General features: G+C 42.2%; 3 protein-coding genes across 3 annotated transcripts in view; 1 reads left to right on the top strand and 2 right to left on the bottom strand.

Moving 5' to 3' along the window:
• The window catches only part of ino80 (INO80 complex ATPase subunit), a 42305-nt gene extending 35832 nt beyond the window's left edge, over positions 1-6473 (bottom strand). The window contains exons 1-11 of the mRNA XM_034900783.1: positions 6284-6473; positions 4896-4957; positions 4376-4570; positions 3829-3989; positions 3609-3679; positions 3333-3479; positions 3051-3171; positions 2719-2924; positions 2540-2593; positions 658-861; positions 289-493 (exon numbers count right to left, since the gene is read on the bottom strand). Of these exons, the coding sequence (XP_034756674.1) occupies positions 289-493; positions 658-861; positions 2540-2593; positions 2719-2924; positions 3051-3171; positions 3333-3479; positions 3609-3679; positions 3829-3989; positions 4376-4530 (1324 nt within the window). The 5' untranslated portion in view covers positions 4531-4570; positions 4896-4957; positions 6284-6473. The remainder of the gene's footprint in view (positions 1-288; positions 494-657; positions 862-2539; positions 2594-2718; positions 2925-3050; positions 3172-3332; positions 3480-3608; positions 3680-3828; positions 3990-4375; positions 4571-4895; positions 4958-6283) is intronic.
• Positions 6474-7125: 652 nt separating this feature from the next.
• vps18 (VPS18 core subunit of CORVET and HOPS complexes) lies at positions 7126-13299 on the bottom strand. The gene is made up of 9 exons (XM_034900343.1): positions 12879-13299; positions 12599-12740; positions 12299-12390; positions 11330-11580; positions 10772-11125; positions 9339-10601; positions 8702-8911; positions 8239-8475; positions 7126-8059 (listed from the first exon to the last, which is right to left on the bottom strand). The coding sequence occupies exons 1-9, from the start codon at positions 12979-12981 to the stop codon at positions 7763-7765; spliced, it is 2949 nt and encodes a 982-aa protein (XP_034756234.1). The 5' UTR covers positions 12982-13299; the 3' UTR covers positions 7126-7762.
• Positions 13300-14249: 950 nt separating this feature from the next.
• On the top strand, positions 14250-16072 carry rhov (ras homolog family member V). The gene is made up of 3 exons (XM_034900574.1): positions 14250-14591; positions 14911-14969; positions 15327-16072. The coding sequence occupies exons 1-3, from the start codon at positions 14387-14389 to the stop codon at positions 15771-15773; spliced, it is 711 nt and encodes a 236-aa protein (XP_034756465.1). The 5' UTR covers positions 14250-14386; the 3' UTR covers positions 15774-16072.
• The last annotated feature ends 330 nt before the right edge of the window (positions 16073-16402 follow it).

The raw sequence follows: 16402 nt of genomic DNA, 5'->3' as shown, positions 1-16402 counted from the left end.
ACACATACATACATACATACATACATACATACATAAATATATATACACACACACATACATACTGTGCATACATACATACACACACTGTGAGGAGGGAAACACGTGAATGAGAATTGAAACTGAGGTGGGCATAAATATAATGAAAACTGGCCCATTTGCCATTTAATGATTGATATTGATATATGTCTGGTTAGTAAGACATAAAACATGTCCACAATCAATACTGAGTTTAAGTTACTAACTGACTCTGCTCCAATAACAGAACAATTTTGACTGAGCTGTTCATACCATAGTCCTCCTGTCCCATGTTGACCATTACACCTCCTCCGATGTCTATCTGTCTGTGTGCCCCGGAGTCTTCCAGCTTGCTCAGAATTTCCTCCTGAGACGTACCTCCTTCTGGACCCCCCATGCTGGCTTTACCGCCCATGAAATGAGCATACAGCTCTGTCTGGGTGATGAGGAAATTCAGTTTACGCTGCTGACGCTTGGCCTGCGAGAGACAGAGATAGGCAGAGAAAACAGAATTGTGGAAAGTATTCTGAATCTTTTTTTTTTCATGTTTACAAAACTTATATGGATGGAAATAATCCCATACAAAAAAAAGATTGTCTGTAGGCAAAATCCAAATGAGGCTGGAATTTCCATTCCACCTACTTCTCTCATCTCTTCGTCCAGTTTCCGTTGCTCCAGGGCCTCCTTCTCTGCCCTCTTCCTGTGCTCCTTCTCCACTTTGTCGTATTTCTTCCAGTAAAGCATCATCTCCTTGGTGAGCCGGCGAGCCCGGGGCAACGTCTCCTTACAGTTCTTCTGGGCCTGGATAGCTGCACGCCGAACCTCTCTCATGCACTGATGAGCCAACTGAGACAAAAAGAACGGAGGTTCAATGCTGTACTTCATCTACAATTAACCTTCAGTTCGGTTTACCAGTAACATGTTCACTTTACTTACCTCCTTCCTTTTTCGTTTTTACATATTAACCCTCTGAGTAGAGATGGGCGATAGAAACGATATGCAATATAAATGATGCAAAATTGGCCTACAACAGAGATATTAATTATAGTGCACTACTGCAATAATGCATGTTGATGCAATCTACCCGCAAAATTTAGAGCCACCGGCTGCAACCGGCTGCTACGCATCATCGGCATCTTGAGTAAACATGGCTGAGGCGGTACGGAGGAGCTGGTGAAGAAGACCGGTGCAACCCCGATTATTTAGACTTGGTTTCGGGATTAAGCCGCTACAACGGACCTGTGGTCGAGCCGTACCACGGAGCCCTTCACCAGCCTGACAATTCCCTATATAACGGTCGATTGGAATCTTAGCAGCCGGTGTTCGCAGACGTCGTAATTCCCCGCTGAACACACGGCTGTATGTATGTGTGTATGTATGTGTGTATGTGTATGAGTGTGTGTATGTGTGTGTGGTGGGGGGAGGTATAGGTGTGCTCTTTCACTCTTTAGCATTTTTTACTGTCTTTGGCATGGCACTACTGTAAAGAAACTTTTATACTTTTAACACATTTTCTTTAGTTGATGTATACTGTATGTGCCTTATACCGCACGTGTCTTTATTCCAAAAACATTATTGTGCTTTCATTTTGCACTTTATTATGTTTTCATTTGAATGGATTTAAACTAAGTGTAGGGTCCTTTAGAATGGTTTGCACTAAAGTAAAGAAACCCAATACTTTAAGCTTTTTGTTTGTTAAAGTCTCTGCAACTAGTATACTTGAATTTTATTTATCTGCAACAATATGTTGTATAATTACAGTTTTCCACAATAAATGTTCTCAAACCTACATACTGCGTTACTTTCTCTTAAAAAAAAAATACATTTAGCAGTTTGGCTTTCCTTAGGGTCTATGTGACCTGTTCTGGAATGTTTTTTTTTATAATTTATATAAAGGTGATATATATCGTTATCGCAAGAAGCTGCGATGTATATCGCTCTATGGACATTAGGCCGTATCGTCCATGCCTACCTCTGAGGTCTACGGGCATGTTTACATATCTTTTTGAATTCACCTTTTACAGGTCTTTGCATATGACCTGAAACCAATGTCAAAATGTCCAGAACAAACTCAGCTTTCTGTCTAGTTATGCCCAAATTTGAGCAATGTATAAAGAGATAATAAAAGGCAACATCAGTTGTTGAAATTTGTCAGTTGTTGGAAGTCTTTTTGAAATTTCTCAAATCTCTTGTGAAATCGTACCTACGCTCAGTGTTGGTGCTTGAAACAAGTTTACAAAAGTCTTGGGTTTACAAACGGAGTAAATAAATGTCTGAAATGAAATTTTCTAATATTGCTTTTTGATTAGTCAAGTGTTGTCAAACATCGCTTGGACTCGCCAGTGCGTCTTTTGTCCTCAGAGGGTTAAGAAATTATACAAAATAGTAACATAGTAACACTGGAATTACAAAGCATATAGAAACATTACATGAAAAAGAGGGAGGGGGATATCAGTTGGTAAGATATAATTGACTAATAACATGTTCCAATCAGGTCAGAGGATACATTAAAACAACTTCTTACCTTTTTAGTATTGGTCAATACTAAGTTCTTAGCAGAGGTCTTCTGCTTGAAAGACTGTGAAATAGGAATAACAGGATAATTAGGACCGCTTTAAATGGTGCTGAATATTTCACCAAAAAACAGAACCTTTGGAAGCACCAATTTTGGATCATCTTTTTATCAGTGTTGTCCATACAAACCTTGGGAATCTCCTTCTTAGAGATGGTGAGCCAGACCTTCCGCCGCCGTGCATTCAGCTGCTCAGTGGTGAGATGTTTCTTCTTTACTATGGGCAGCGGAGCATCGTGGGAAAACTTTGCGAAGATCTTGGTGATATAAGGACGCCCATCATCCAGAAACTCTCCCTCTCCCCGTTTCTTCTTTTTCTTCACCTTTTTCAATTTGGCTAAAAAAAGCATGCGAATGATCAATACGAAAACCTTTCAACTATTCCAGTAATTATTTGAGTCTTTTTCCCCCCATTGTCAGATTTTGGCAGATGTCAGAGATTTCTTTTTTTTTTTGTCTTTACCCTTGAATTTCTTCTCATCTTTGATTTTCTTCTTCTTCGGCCCCAGTAGGTGGCGCTGTTGCTCATAGAAGGGGTCATGAGTAGAGAGGAGTCCAGTGCTGTAGTATTGATATTGGTGAAGCTGCAGGACAAATATACACGGGATGAAAAAAACACAGTGAAAAAAACATGCCAGAGATACTCTTAATATTACAAGGTTTGAGTGTGTGTGTGTGTGTGTGTGTGTGTGTGTGTGTGTGTGTGTGTGTGTGTGTGTGTGTGTGTGTGTGTGTGTGTGTGTACCTCTCGGTCGGAGTGGAACTTGCTCTGATGCTGCCTGGTGTAGCGATGTAGCCTGAGCATGTCGTGCAGCTCCTCCCGAGATAAACTGAAGTCAGAGTCATCTGAGTCTGTGTCCGAGTCTGTGGTGTCGTCACTCAACAGGATACTCTGCAGAAGACACAGGGGGAATATGGTTAAAGGATGCTGAGGGTGTGCGTACCGGTACTTATATATATAGATATGTAGTGTGTTAGTAAGTAGTTGAACGTGAAAAGTTCTGAACAAGGAGTAAAAAACCTTGAGCCATTTTCGGTTCTTCTTCAGCTTGGAGAAATTGTAGAGGCTAGCTTTATCTGCCTTTTGGTCTGCTGAGTTGACAGAGGGACAAAAAAAAAAAAACACACTATGAATGTGCATGAACTAGATCTTCCACTGGTGTCACAGCTTCATGACACCAGTGAGGCTGTGTAGTAACCTGTGAGTAACATTAATATCAGTGTTGCTGTATGTATCTTACCTTTACCCTGCAGCAGAATTCCATTGAGGGGCTTTCCCTCTGACAAGCAGTCCTCTTGCTCACATGGCTCACTCTTCACGGTCGTAGCCGTATGCTGAGTGACGGAGGGGTCCATGGCTAGCCCTGTCCCCAATGAACCATCGCTGTCATCACTGTCATCACTAGAACACAAGAAGTATGTTGCTGTAAGCTCACTCATTGCATCCTATATATACACACATCTCCAATGTTCTGTTGGGATATCCATAACGGGAACATTGGGGGGAGAACATTAGGTACTAATGACCTGATCTAACTGGATGTCTACAGATAGCGATGGGAAATCGCTACCATGCACATGATGTTTTTAAATTCAATTGACTTCAATTGGTTCAGCTTGCAACTCCATACCAACAAAATTGCATTTGCAGAACTAATCTCTCCATCCACGCATGAGCCATCTTCAAATTGCAGCACCTACTGAAACTGATCCGAGAATGTTCTCAGGAACAAACCCAAGTCTCAAAGTGCTGATTCTATGCCCGCCCGGACTCAACTTTGCCTGTACCTTGTGGTTATGTCTCCGTTAAAGATGGCAGCAGTCTGACGCAGGAAGCTGTCCAACCTCAGGGATCTTTCCAAGCGCTGCAGGTAGAGAGGTTTGGCTAGGCCAGAGCTCCCTGACGCCCCAGCCTCCAGTCGGCCACCCTGCCCTGACGCCATGCAGCACAGACACCTCTGCCCAGCAGGGCAGCAACTTTTACTAAAGGTAGAGAAGCACAGAGAAGATAAAATGAAAGGGATGGGCAGATGGCTCAAGGTCAGAATGAGCGGCACAGGACACAGTCTACTATGGGATGAGTTTTGCTTGGCTGTTTTAATGTATCTAAGGGACTTATAAATGGTTACGAGAGGTTCATAAAATGTGGCCGGGTTTTGCTTTTATTTTCCCAATCCAGATTTTCCCAGATAGTCTGAAAACTCCTTTTCCTTCTTGCCTGGTTCCACAACACTCAATCACTGCCTAAATCTCAAACTTTAGTTAGTATTGTACTAGCAGATAGTTCATTGAGCAAAAGTGGACCTACCTTTTCAGTAAGGAAAACCATTGTTCTTGATTCCAAGATTAATGATCAATGATGGAAATCCACTACAAAACAAAAAGCCCACAGTCACAAACATGTGATATCCACATGACAACAACGTGTTTGATGAACTGCTCTTTCACATGTTGTGTTCTGTGCAATAGTGACATGTGAATGCTCATGATTTTTAAGGAACCTTATACACAATATAATATAGTTTACAAAGGTCTAAAAATTAATTAAAATAAAGGAAACAACAGCTCCTGCAACATTATTATGTATTTAAACTGTACATGATAAGCTATCATGTTTATAATGTTAACTTCTAATTGAAGAAATGCACTGGCTGTTAGAGTTGCTTTCCTCTTTATATAACATATTGCATGCTACGTTCATATCAGTCCCTTCAGTTCATCAAAGGCTCAGACTGAATAAGTTTGATTTAACCAATTTCGATATACATGTGACTTTTCAAAGTATTATCCCATTGTCTGAGTTCTCATTTCATGTTTTGTTTTTTTCATTTTATAGCGTGCAATTGAATGTTCTAATAGTGACGATGGTGTGGTAACGTTAAAGCTGTCCTCTGTAATTACTACTCATTACCTATTCACTTCACTTTCTGGGGCAACTTCGCAGTCTCGCGTGTGAGAGAATGACAAGAACTAAAGCCAAGCAATAATGTGGTCCTCTTTTTTAAATGAAGATAAACTGAATGTTGTGTTACTATAAATTATATGCGACTGCTTTTGCTCTCCCGTAGTTATATTATTATTAGCCAGCTAGCTAGCAAATCCAAGCTAGCGTTAGCCAGGGCTACTAGCTAACCTTGGATTGGTTGCAGCTTGCAGGCTAACGACCGTTAGCTGCCTTGCTGTGTAAGCACAAGCAGCATTGCTTCAGATCAATGATAGTAAGGGGTCAAGGTGCTTGTATACACGCACACTGACAGCTTACTTGTTAAGGCAACGTAAAGACACACCATACACATTAATTAGCGTGGTTAGTTGTTTTCCTAAACATCTAATGTTAGCCTTTGCTACCTAGGCTATCGCTTTTCTAATGTAACGTTAGCTTTTCATTATAAGCTGATCAAACACCATTTATTTGAAGTATTCAAATCGGCTCTGTCTCTTTAAGGCCACCACCTCCCTGCTGCCTTAACAATGTATTAAGATCTGATATTGGTTTAATAGCATTTTTTTAACAGGCTAGTGGCGATGCGGAGATAGTAAGGCCCGTTGCCCGCGCCTCCCGTACCCTTGTTGCGGACACGAGCGGAGACTCGGTTGCCTGGTGAACGAATGATCCCCATGTTTTAATTCTTTTTCCCTCCCGGCCATCTTCCCCCATTGCTCCTTCGCCATAACAACCACTATGGAGTCTCTCACCTCGGCCCCGTGTCCCCCTTTTCGTCTCTCTCTTCGTTGCTGCCGACTCTCGGTTCTCTGACTCCAAAATGGCGGTTTGAGGCGCCGAGCGAGTCTGTGAGCTTTGAGTCGGCAGCAACAGCAGAGAGGCGGCCACTTTCTGTTACTGAGAGAGCAGAGACACGACGCCATGGCGAGGGTACAGCAAGAAGCAGGCATTTTAATCAATCGCAGAGAGAGGGACGCTCGCTCATCGATGTCTCAGAAGATATGACTGTGCAAAGAAACCCCAGCGGTAGCTTTTCATAATTTTGTAAGGTACACGGCTACAGTGTATATCATTTTCGGCCGTATAAGCACAACTAAAACAAACGCATCGACTTAATTCCGACTTCGATTAACCGCGTCTGTTCACTACGAAGATTACCGAGCGACGTCCGACGTCATCGTACGGGAACTCCGTTTTAGGTATGGCGAGGCAGTTGGGAAACCCAGAGTAAAATGTGACTATATAACTATAGAAAAAACATTCTGATGTAAAGCGTTCAAAGAGAACTCTAGGATTATTTCAAAATAGTATACTTGTTTTAAATGTAAAACACGTTTGTTGTAACTTATATAATGGTAATGATTATGTGATACACACACAATGTTCATAATGTGTCTGGTTTGGATTCAAACGATGCTTGGCGTCACATTGGCCTTAATTTAAATCTTCCTGTTAAACCACAGCTTACATGTTTCTTTTACGCAGCGTGAGTATGATCTTGTTCATGTCCTGCTTCAGGTGTTTATTGCTCACTGAGCTGTAGGTGCCATTCCAAGGAATTGTGATAAAGGGTATAGATTTATCTCAGTCCAGCTGATTGTTAAAATCACTTGTTACATATTTATTACATGTCAAACTGCAAGAACAACCAGTTTATCCTAATTGATGAGCTTTAACATGGCACAATTAAATTGCAAAATGGTTAATCTATGTAATACCAGTTGACAGATAATCTGCCCCCACATTAACTGTAATATGAACACAGATTTGAGTGGAGTGGTTGGACTGAGCTAAGGAGACACATACAGATTATGTTCCCAATACGCAAGACAAGATCATAATTTAGATGAATAGTGCAGTTATATCAGATTCTGACTGAATTCTCTTCGGCCATTATAATCACAGGTTCAGGCACATTGTTTGCACTGTAAGACCCTGCCAATATTTTACATCACTACATCATCTTGTATCATTGCCCACAACGTCCACATTTCACTAGACGTTCCCATACAAAGTGCAAAGGTTTTTAACTTAGCTTCAAGTACGGCCAACAAAATAAGTGTAATCTGTAGATAGCAACTGAAGCTGATGCGTGTTTCAAATTAGACCCTACAGGCAATCAGGAGAATGTATGTATCCACTGAATAGGTCAGTCCTACGGATGGTGCAGTTTTCACTGACGTATAAGATGATGGGCTCATCTTGTGTCTTTTCACATTGAGAGGCCTCATTCATAGCCAGCTGGATTTTTCCTCCTCAAATTTCTGTGGATCAATGAAAGGCTTGTCGATGGACTTGATCATCAGTTCGCCGCAGTACACGCATTCGGACGCAATGATGTCATCCATGTCTGATTTTATCTGCTCGCGGCTTATGCCGGCATTGCCCTTTCCCAGGCTGGAAGTGTCTCCTTCGTCCTTGGGTGCCAGGCGGTGGGATGACTTGGACGATTGCGTGGTCGCGGCCAGCTTTTTCTGCAGCTCCTCCAGACGACTCTGCTTATAGACCGTCAGGTGAGGGGTTACCTCCTAGAAGGCAGAAGAAAAAAAGGGACACACAGGAATTATGACTACGCACACACATAGTTTAGGCATCTTTAAAATGCATAATTTGAGGTAAGTTACAAACATGATACTGATATGATAGTTACTAAACAGAGAACATACTGACGTTAAAAAAGCGGTATTAAGCAGCCTTGGGGAGTTACCTGGAACAGGCAGTCATAGTGGAACATGTGTCCACATAGGAACAGATAGAAGGGCCTGTTGAGCAATGGGAAGTCACAAGAAGCACACTTCTCTTGGGAATCCACTACGCCATATTTGTTCCTCATTTCCTGGATGTCTTCTCTGATGCGTTTAGCGCTCTCCGTGGCCTCCTCCATTTCCTGCTTCAGCTCCTCGATGTGCTGGTTGTACTCCTCCAGGGAGCTGCAGATGGCCTCCTGAGTAACCAGAGTGCACAGAGGATAAAGCACAACATTTTGAAGAAATATACTATATTTTGTGTTTGTATTTTAACCATACAATGAACATACTTTCATCCACTGTAGGTAACACCCAAGTTGTCAATGAAATGGAGAAAAAAACTACAACTTTTATTGGATAATTTATTTGATGTTTATTTGTTACTTTTACTAAAGAGGAGAAAGGAAATACTTTGTTACAGACCTTAAAATGGTCAATGGTGACAAAGTCTGGGAAGAAGGGCAGGATGTCTTCGATCTTGAGCAGGTTGCAGCTGGACAGACAGTTCATGGCTTTCTTCACATCTTTTTCCTCCTGCACCACATGCCGGGCGATCTTCAGCCAAAGCTTTTTCCTCAGCTCCTCGTCATCTTCAGGCAGGTCCGCACATGACTTGGCCAAGTCTACATCTACCTACGGACGATAAACGTAGTGCAAGTCAGTGTCAAATTGTCAAATTCTGTCAAAGATGGATAATGACAGGATTTTTTGGGGATATTAATCGGGTGAAATATTCATATACAATTATGAAAATACATATGCCACAATGGCTGGATGATTTAGATAATGTGTTGTGGGTGGTGACGGGGCAGTGGCTATGCCAAATGCTTTTGTTGTGGAACATCTGAGTTCGATTCCCACAGCCAATGTATCTCTGAGCAAGACAATTAATCAATAGTTGCTCCAGAGGAGTGTGACCTTTGACATACATATATATATATATATATATATATATATATATAAATTGTAGGTTGCTTTGGATAAAAGTGTTGGCCAAATGACATGTAAAGTAATGCAATGTTTTGTGTCTGAATAGTATTTATTCACATGCAATGCTTACTTGTAAAGCAAGATCCACTGCCTCCTCATACAGTTCCATAATCCTATAAACCAGGACACAGGCACGCAGGTAGCCATTTTCCGCACACAGCCTGAGGGCGTACTTCAAGTCATAGTGGATCTCTGAGGCGTGTGTACCTGCCTGCTCCAGATACCACAGCAAAGAGTCCTGCTTGTACTTGGCATAGAGAGACAGCAGGTAGTTATGGATGGCCTCCTCTGTCACGGTCAGCTCGTACACACAGAACTCCATGTAGCGGATGGTTTCACTGATCTGCTGGCTGCTGCCCATCTGGCTGTAGTTCATCAGAGCTGGGATGAGTTTCTTCGGGTCCAGCCGCTTGCCCATCTGAATCCACGCATCAACCACTTTTTTGGGAATGTGCTGCATGAGGACGGGAGAGAACTTGTAAAAAAGCTTTTCATCACAGTGCTTGGAAAGCACGTCCAGGGCAGCGCTGTAGTTGTCATGTTGGCAGTAGTGGGATATGACTCTCTCATAGTCCTGCATGACGACTGAGAAGTAAACCATGTCGTCCACGTTGCCGTGGCTGGCCAGCAGGTCATAGATGGTGCTGCGGTTGTTGTACAAACACTCCTTATGCTTGGCGCTGCTTAAGAATTGGCGAAACTCATCACGGGTCTCGTGTAAGATGACGCTGTTACCATCGCTCTCCAGCTGGCCGAGCCGATTGAGGTAGAGCTCGGCTAGCCAAGTGACCAGCAAGGTTATCTGCGTTCTTTCACTCTCTTTCAAATTATTCAGTTTCTTCAGTAAGAACTCCTTTAGCGCTTCCTCTTGTTTGGCTTCGATGAACTTGAGTGCTATCTCTTCAAAGTAGTTCTGTGTCAGCGCATAGCACTTGGCACTCTCAATGTAGCGCTTGTTCTGGAAGCAGTGCTCGGCCTCCTTGGCCAGCACCATGTCCATGCACTCGGGCCGGTCACGGCAGTACTCCTTGGCCAGGTCAAATTTAGTCATGCTCATGTACATCTGCCACACGTCCCTGGCCTCGCGCTGGATGTGGTACCGGAAAACTGCCCTCTCAGTGTAGATCCACACCAACCCACCAACTGGGTCCTTGATCATCTTCTTGAGGGTGCCAAATTTATCTGGGAACACATCCTCATACACTACCTGTCCGTTCAGAGTACAGATGGCTTTCACTCGGTCATGGAGCAGCAGCAAAAAGTGGAACTGCGTCAGCACAATGGAGATGGGCTTGTTTAGACTAAGGTCGATGTCCGGGGTGTAGTCCCATACCTGTTTCATAGTAGAGGGGAAAATACGGAGAAAGTATGTGACACATAAAGGCAAAGACAGCGGAGAATGTGGAGCGGGTAGAACTAAACATTATTGTGAGACATTACTTTGAGCTTCTAAAGAAGAACACCTATTAAAAGATAAACATGCTCACATACAATGATATTTACCTGCACATCACTCAGCAGGGAATCAGGCCTGACATAGTCCAGCTGACCATAAAGAACTCCATTACCCATCATCCAGGCGAAAGCCTTAGGGCAGGTCCGGAGCTTGGAGGTGTAGAAGGTGATCTCGCTGTAGCCCATGTTGGCTGGGAACTCCTGGAAACTGGGAAGCAGGTCCTGGTTCTGGCTGAAGATAGAGCTGAAGCCTTGCTGCTCGGACCCCTCAGCCACCTTACCCACAAACTGGAACAGGCGTTTGCGGGTGGTGGCGATGATGAAGTACTTGTTCTCCAGGCCCCGCTCCACCTCCAGGCAGCAGACTGGTGTAGGCTTCCCATCCTCATCCACAGAGTGGACCTGTCTCAGGAAGACAATATTACTGTGCAGTTGCATGCCAAGTGGAAGAAATAAAAGGTGTAGGTCAGTGTTTTCTACAGTAGCATACACCAACCTAACAGTTCCACTAAACATAGTGTATATATATATATATATACACACAAAACAAAAATAAATAACACACCCTAAACACTGCAAATATGGGATTGGCACACATGCTCTGACCTGTCTGAAGTATTGATCTGGATTGGTGTTGAACAGGCTGCCTTCAGTGGCAGAGATCTCAGCCTCAAAGATATTGCCTTGACTGCTGCCCACCAGGATGGGTCCTGTGTTGGTCTCACTGCCCAGCAGCTTGTTCCAGCCCACGCTCTCGATGAGGTGGCCTCTCCAGCGCGACAGACTGCGCACCTTCTGCGTGTTCCTGTTAAGGTACAGACACTCACTGGTGCTCAGGCAGATCAGCAGATGGGAGCCTGCGATGGGAAAACATGTATGAGGATACAGCTGCTGCTGTTAATGAGGCATAACCATGATACTGCCACAGTAATCTTATACATTATCTAGTGGCATATATCTTCAGGGCTTGAGGTGTTTCTGCAGTCTCTCAGACATTTTATTCATTCAAATGTACTTGATAAGAATTTAAAAAAAACTTGTGTCATGTAGAATGCCTAGCAGCAATCACAGTACCAAGGCCGCCCAACTTGGGGCCCGTGGGCCCAGTTTGGACCAGGCTCTCTTTGTTTTGGCCCGCCATGGATTTGACATGCTCATGCTTATTCTCTTCTTTATTTAAAAGTAATGACAGCAAAAAGTACATTTTGTGCAGTTAAAAAGTACGTAATCTAAGTTTAACTGCAATGTAAAACACAGTGCTGGCAAACTTCCCATTAAAATTACACAAATACGTTTTGTCTACAGAAAATGGCAAGAATGATGTTATTCTTCAATATCAAAATTTATTTTTGAATGTGGCCTTCCATCCTTTTTACATTTTGGCCCTGCATATGAAAGAATTTGGACACCTCTGCAATATACAATAAAAAAGGACTATACACATCTTCAGATAACAATAGATTAAAGGCAGACTCAAAGAAAGTACAATCACAATACATTATGTGTGCATAAGTTATCTAACTAAAGTTGATGGGCAATGTTTTGAAAAAGCATTGTGGGTGTTTTTTTCCTCACCGGTGGGGTCCAGGAACAGTCTGTGCACTTTACTTTCATCTTTTCTTCCCAATTCAATCTGATTGGGTTGATCTGGCTTGGCCAGATCAATCCTGTACAGAACAGAACAGGAAACATCAGTATCAGCATCTGGTATCAGTAATAACAAAACACTGAGAGGCTGCAATAAACAACAGCTAACAAGAGATGAGTACAAATCACAGACAAGAAAAGCCATTAGGTCAAACTAATCCAATCACAACCATACAAACACTGGTGACCATTAACAGCGTTTTAAGAGCTTATGATAGTGTCATTTGCCTCAGCAGGGTGTCCTTTCCCAGACTCATGCATAGCTGATTGTTGCAGACAACAAGATGGTTTATCTTCTCAGGCGGTGTAAAATCGATCCTCTGCTTATTGAATATGGGTTTCTCTTCCTCAAGTCTCACATTCACAAAACCTAACATTAGAGAGAAGCACAGCGTAATGTCAGCGAAGGCACTTCAACCAAATGACTGCAATATTTAAGGTGTGTGCTTTAACATTCCTTGAAAAGTAATAATAACGTTAGAGCATCCTTAAACAGCGACCTGTCTACCTGAATGGGTTATCCCGATGTTGGCCGTCGATAAGCGGCTGTGCTGCTGCGCACTTTGCCTGGTGTTCTGCGAGTCCTCGTATTCATCAAGAATTGAAGCCATGGTTCTATGATTTTACAGTCCCACCTTATTTAACTTCCTGTAAATGAATGCTCTACGGATATAATGACTGGCGAAGAAACAATCCTAGGACGCCATGGCTAGCTAAACAGCTAACGTTAGCTAGCTAAAACAACTTCTACCGGTTAAGGGCACACGAGCGTACTTCCTCTCTACGCATGCGTCTAAATTCAGAAGCAAGATATGGAGTAGCTATAATATGTTACGCTGCAGCGAACGTGCATACATGAAATTTCAAACATTTATGCTACCATATCAGCTAGCGTAGCTTCCGACTAGACAACACAGGGTGTATTCGGATGATCAGGTGACACACGGAATCATGTGATAACATTTGGTGTAGTGTTTGTTTTAGGCGCTAGGGGGCGCAGCCGCAGTGCGTCCAGACTTCCTTCGTTCCCATGAAAATTTGATAGCATTAAAAAAATGATTATAGGCTAAATAAACCCCTATGTGCCTTAGTTACAATACTTTTACACTTAGTAGTTTTGGTACACAATAGAGTTGGCAAATGTTATCATTGATTGTAGAGGACATGTAGTCTTTTTACTTCATTCCAAAATATGTTCTTATGTAGTCTCTATCTATCTATCTATCTATCTATCTATCTATCTATATATCTATCTATCTATCTATCTATGCTTATTTGAATTCAACTCAAACCAATACAAATTTTTGCCTGACTTGTCATACTCAGATTCTAGTCACATTATATGTGACTAGAATATATATATATATATATATATATATATATATATATATATATATATATATATATATATTTGATTACAAGTTTGCAGCTTTGTTTATAGGCTAAATATCTTTCTTTCGGCTGGCATCCATTCAGGCTAAAATAAAATGTAGGTACAATAAATACAGGTCTAAATAAAGAAATTTAGCATATAAACAAAGCTGTAAAATTGTAATCAAATATAGGCTATAAACGAAAATAGGTTGTACGTTTATCATAAAATACTAATGGAAAAAAACAACAACAGATATACAGATAAATCACGATAACGTAAGTAAAAAAAAATCAAAATAGAAATGTATCTGAAGGCATCTGTTCTGGATGTAGACTATAGGCCATGTCTATGTACAGCACGTTGCAAATGATCAGTAGGCTACAGGAGAACACATATACTTTCATCCATCTACCTATCTCTTTCTTTCTTTTCACGTGGGTGTGTATGCGAATGCGAATCGCAACACGTAGCGCAAACCTCCCCTAAAAAACGTCCGGCCCCACACGTGTCGCCCGTCAGTCCCAACCGGATAGGCAGCCCGGTGGTGTGTGACAGACTCCACCAAGCGGACTCAGTAGTCTCTCAGCCAGAGACCAGGAAGGAGGCGAGTCTGCATTCCCAAGTTTTATGTGCGGCTCGACATGCCACCTCGAATGGATTACTTTTACCACGAATCCCGAGTCCCTTCCGATTGCGGGCTGACCCGGGAAGACGAGCTGGAGCCCGGGCTCATCAGCTGTATGCTGGTCGGGGACGGAGCCGTCGGGAAGACCAGCATGATTGTCAGCTACACCTCCAATGGATACCCCACAGAATACCAACAGACTGGCTTTGATGTCTTCTCTGGTTAGTGATTGTGGACTTATTTCTTTTTTTAATTTTAAGAATCACTTTTAGGCTAAATACAAATTAATTAAAAGAATAGAATTTTGAATAATTTGCATGAATGCTGGTGTGTTTGATTCGGTTCAGTGTTTACTGACACATAACACCGTCATTTGAAGGGTTTAACTTAACAGTTGTAGCCAATATGTTACGTTTTAATGTGTGCGTGTTATGTACTTTATGTCCAATTTTAATTTTGGAAGTATTTTCTTTCTTTCAAATATATAAAGTGAACTAATAATAATGATACTGACTGGTTCCTGTCACTGGTTTTCAACAGGTCAGGTCCAAGTAGAAGGATCTCCAGTTAAAGTTCAGCTTCTGGACACTGCTGGACAGGTAAGACCATTAGTTTTTTGTTTGTTTTTTGTCAAAAAGAAATTATGTAGACAAATTCCAGTGTGTGTTTTTTTATAGGGGATTTTTTTGTGTTTTTGTTGTAGTACCAAATTCTTATATATAAGAAACCACCATTCCTAATATAATATACAGATTTTTGTAATGCTATGAGAAATTAGCTTTAAAGGTACACTAGCTTCATCCAATGTGTGACTCAGTGACAGGGTTTCACCCTGAATGTTAATAGATCATCTATGCCTGACACTTTAGTGAGTCATTCTCTTTCACTTATTCCTAATGCCTGCATATAGTTTGATTGACACTAACCTTATCTCTCTGTCTTCATGATCCTTTCAGGAAGAGTTTGATGGATTCAGAGCTCTGTCCTATGCCCACACGGACGTCTTCCTCCTGTGCTTCAGCATGGTCAACCCCACCTCGTTTCACAACATCACCAAGAAGTGGGTTCCGGAGATCCGGGCTCATAATCCGTCCTCGCCCATCATTCTTGTTGGCACTCAGTCGGACCTGTTGCTGGACGTGAACGTTCTCATCAACCTGGACAGATCTAATGTCAAACCTATTCTGAACTCCCGGGCCCGGAGCATGGCGGAGAAGATCAGGGCTACAGACTATGTCGAGTGTTCGTCACTCACGCAAAAGAACTTGAAGGAGGCGTTTGATGCGGCCATCTTTGCTGCCATTAAAAACAAAACCCGCAAGACAAAGAAGAGGAGATTTTCTGACAGACGCACTAAAGCTTTCTCAAGGTGCAGCTGGAAGAAGTTCTTCTGCTTCATCTGAACTCATAAACAGACTGCTAACCCTGTGGGTTGTGGACTAAACTTTAATTTATTTTAATCCTTTGCTTTTGTTGTCCCAGTTCTGATCTGTGGCAGTTATGCATTTCTTCCCTGTTAAGTATTTGGCTCTTTTTACTCAGGGATGCCAAATGGTGCACGGGGAAACAAAACATCACAGTGAGCATTGGAAACTAACCCCTGTGGAGGCAGCAGAGAGGATTATGGGTCTTGTTTCACACTCCAGCAGACGGAGATGTTGTTTACATTTAATTCAAATGTTTGACTGTTACAGGGCGATAGAAAAAAAACCATGTTGCATATTGAATCAAAGTGTGTGTATGCTTTAATGTGTATGCATCACTGGTGAGCCACTTGAGAGAAGAAGGGTAGTGAATTTAGCCTTTAAAGGAACATATCAACGTACAGTCACAGAGAGTGAGCACAGGCCATCATGGAAATGTTGTGTATTTGCATGCTGAGCTTTGTTACCAGCTGTAGCCTTTAATGCAGGCGAGAGAGAAACAGAAAGTGTCCCGGGCTCCGTTGAAGCTGATGGGCGTTAGCCACTTCTCTGTTGTATTCTTGCTGTCTGGCTACACCAGCCTATTTATATGCAGCAGCTGCAAGTTC

Source organism: Etheostoma cragini, chromosome 18, assembly GCF_013103735.1.
Source record: "Etheostoma cragini isolate CJK2018 chromosome 18, CSU_Ecrag_1.0, whole genome shotgun sequence".
Lineage (NCBI taxonomy): Eukaryota > Metazoa > Chordata > Actinopteri > Perciformes > Percidae > Etheostoma > Etheostoma cragini.
The sequence above is the reverse complement of the archived record's forward strand: the minus strand, read 5'-3'. Positions and strand labels throughout refer to the sequence as shown.

Bases quoted from the DNA above. Each gene is read 5' to 3' on its own strand.
- vps18 (XM_034900343.1), bottom strand. From the start codon at position 12,981: ATGGCTTCAATTCTTGATGAATACGAGGACTCGCAGAACACCAGGCAA. The intron at 11,581-12,298 runs GTGAGGAAAAAA...TTCCCATCGCAG, and splicing joins ACTGTTCCTGGACCCCACCG to GCTCCCATCTGCTGATCTGC. The intron at 11,126-11,329 runs GTCAGAGCATGT...TTCCTGAGACAG, and splicing joins CAGATCAATACTTCAGACAG to GTCCACTCTGTGGATGAGGA.
- rhov (XM_034900574.1), top strand. From the start codon at position 14,387: ATGCCACCTCGAATGGATTACTTTTACCACGAATCCCGAGTCCCTTCC. The intron at 14,592-14,910 runs GTTAGTGATTGT...GGTTTTCAACAG, and splicing joins TGGCTTTGATGTCTTCTCTG to GTCAGGTCCAAGTAGAAGGA. The intron at 14,970-15,326 runs GTAAGACCATTA...TGATCCTTTCAG, and splicing joins TTCTGGACACTGCTGGACAG to GAAGAGTTTGATGGATTCAG.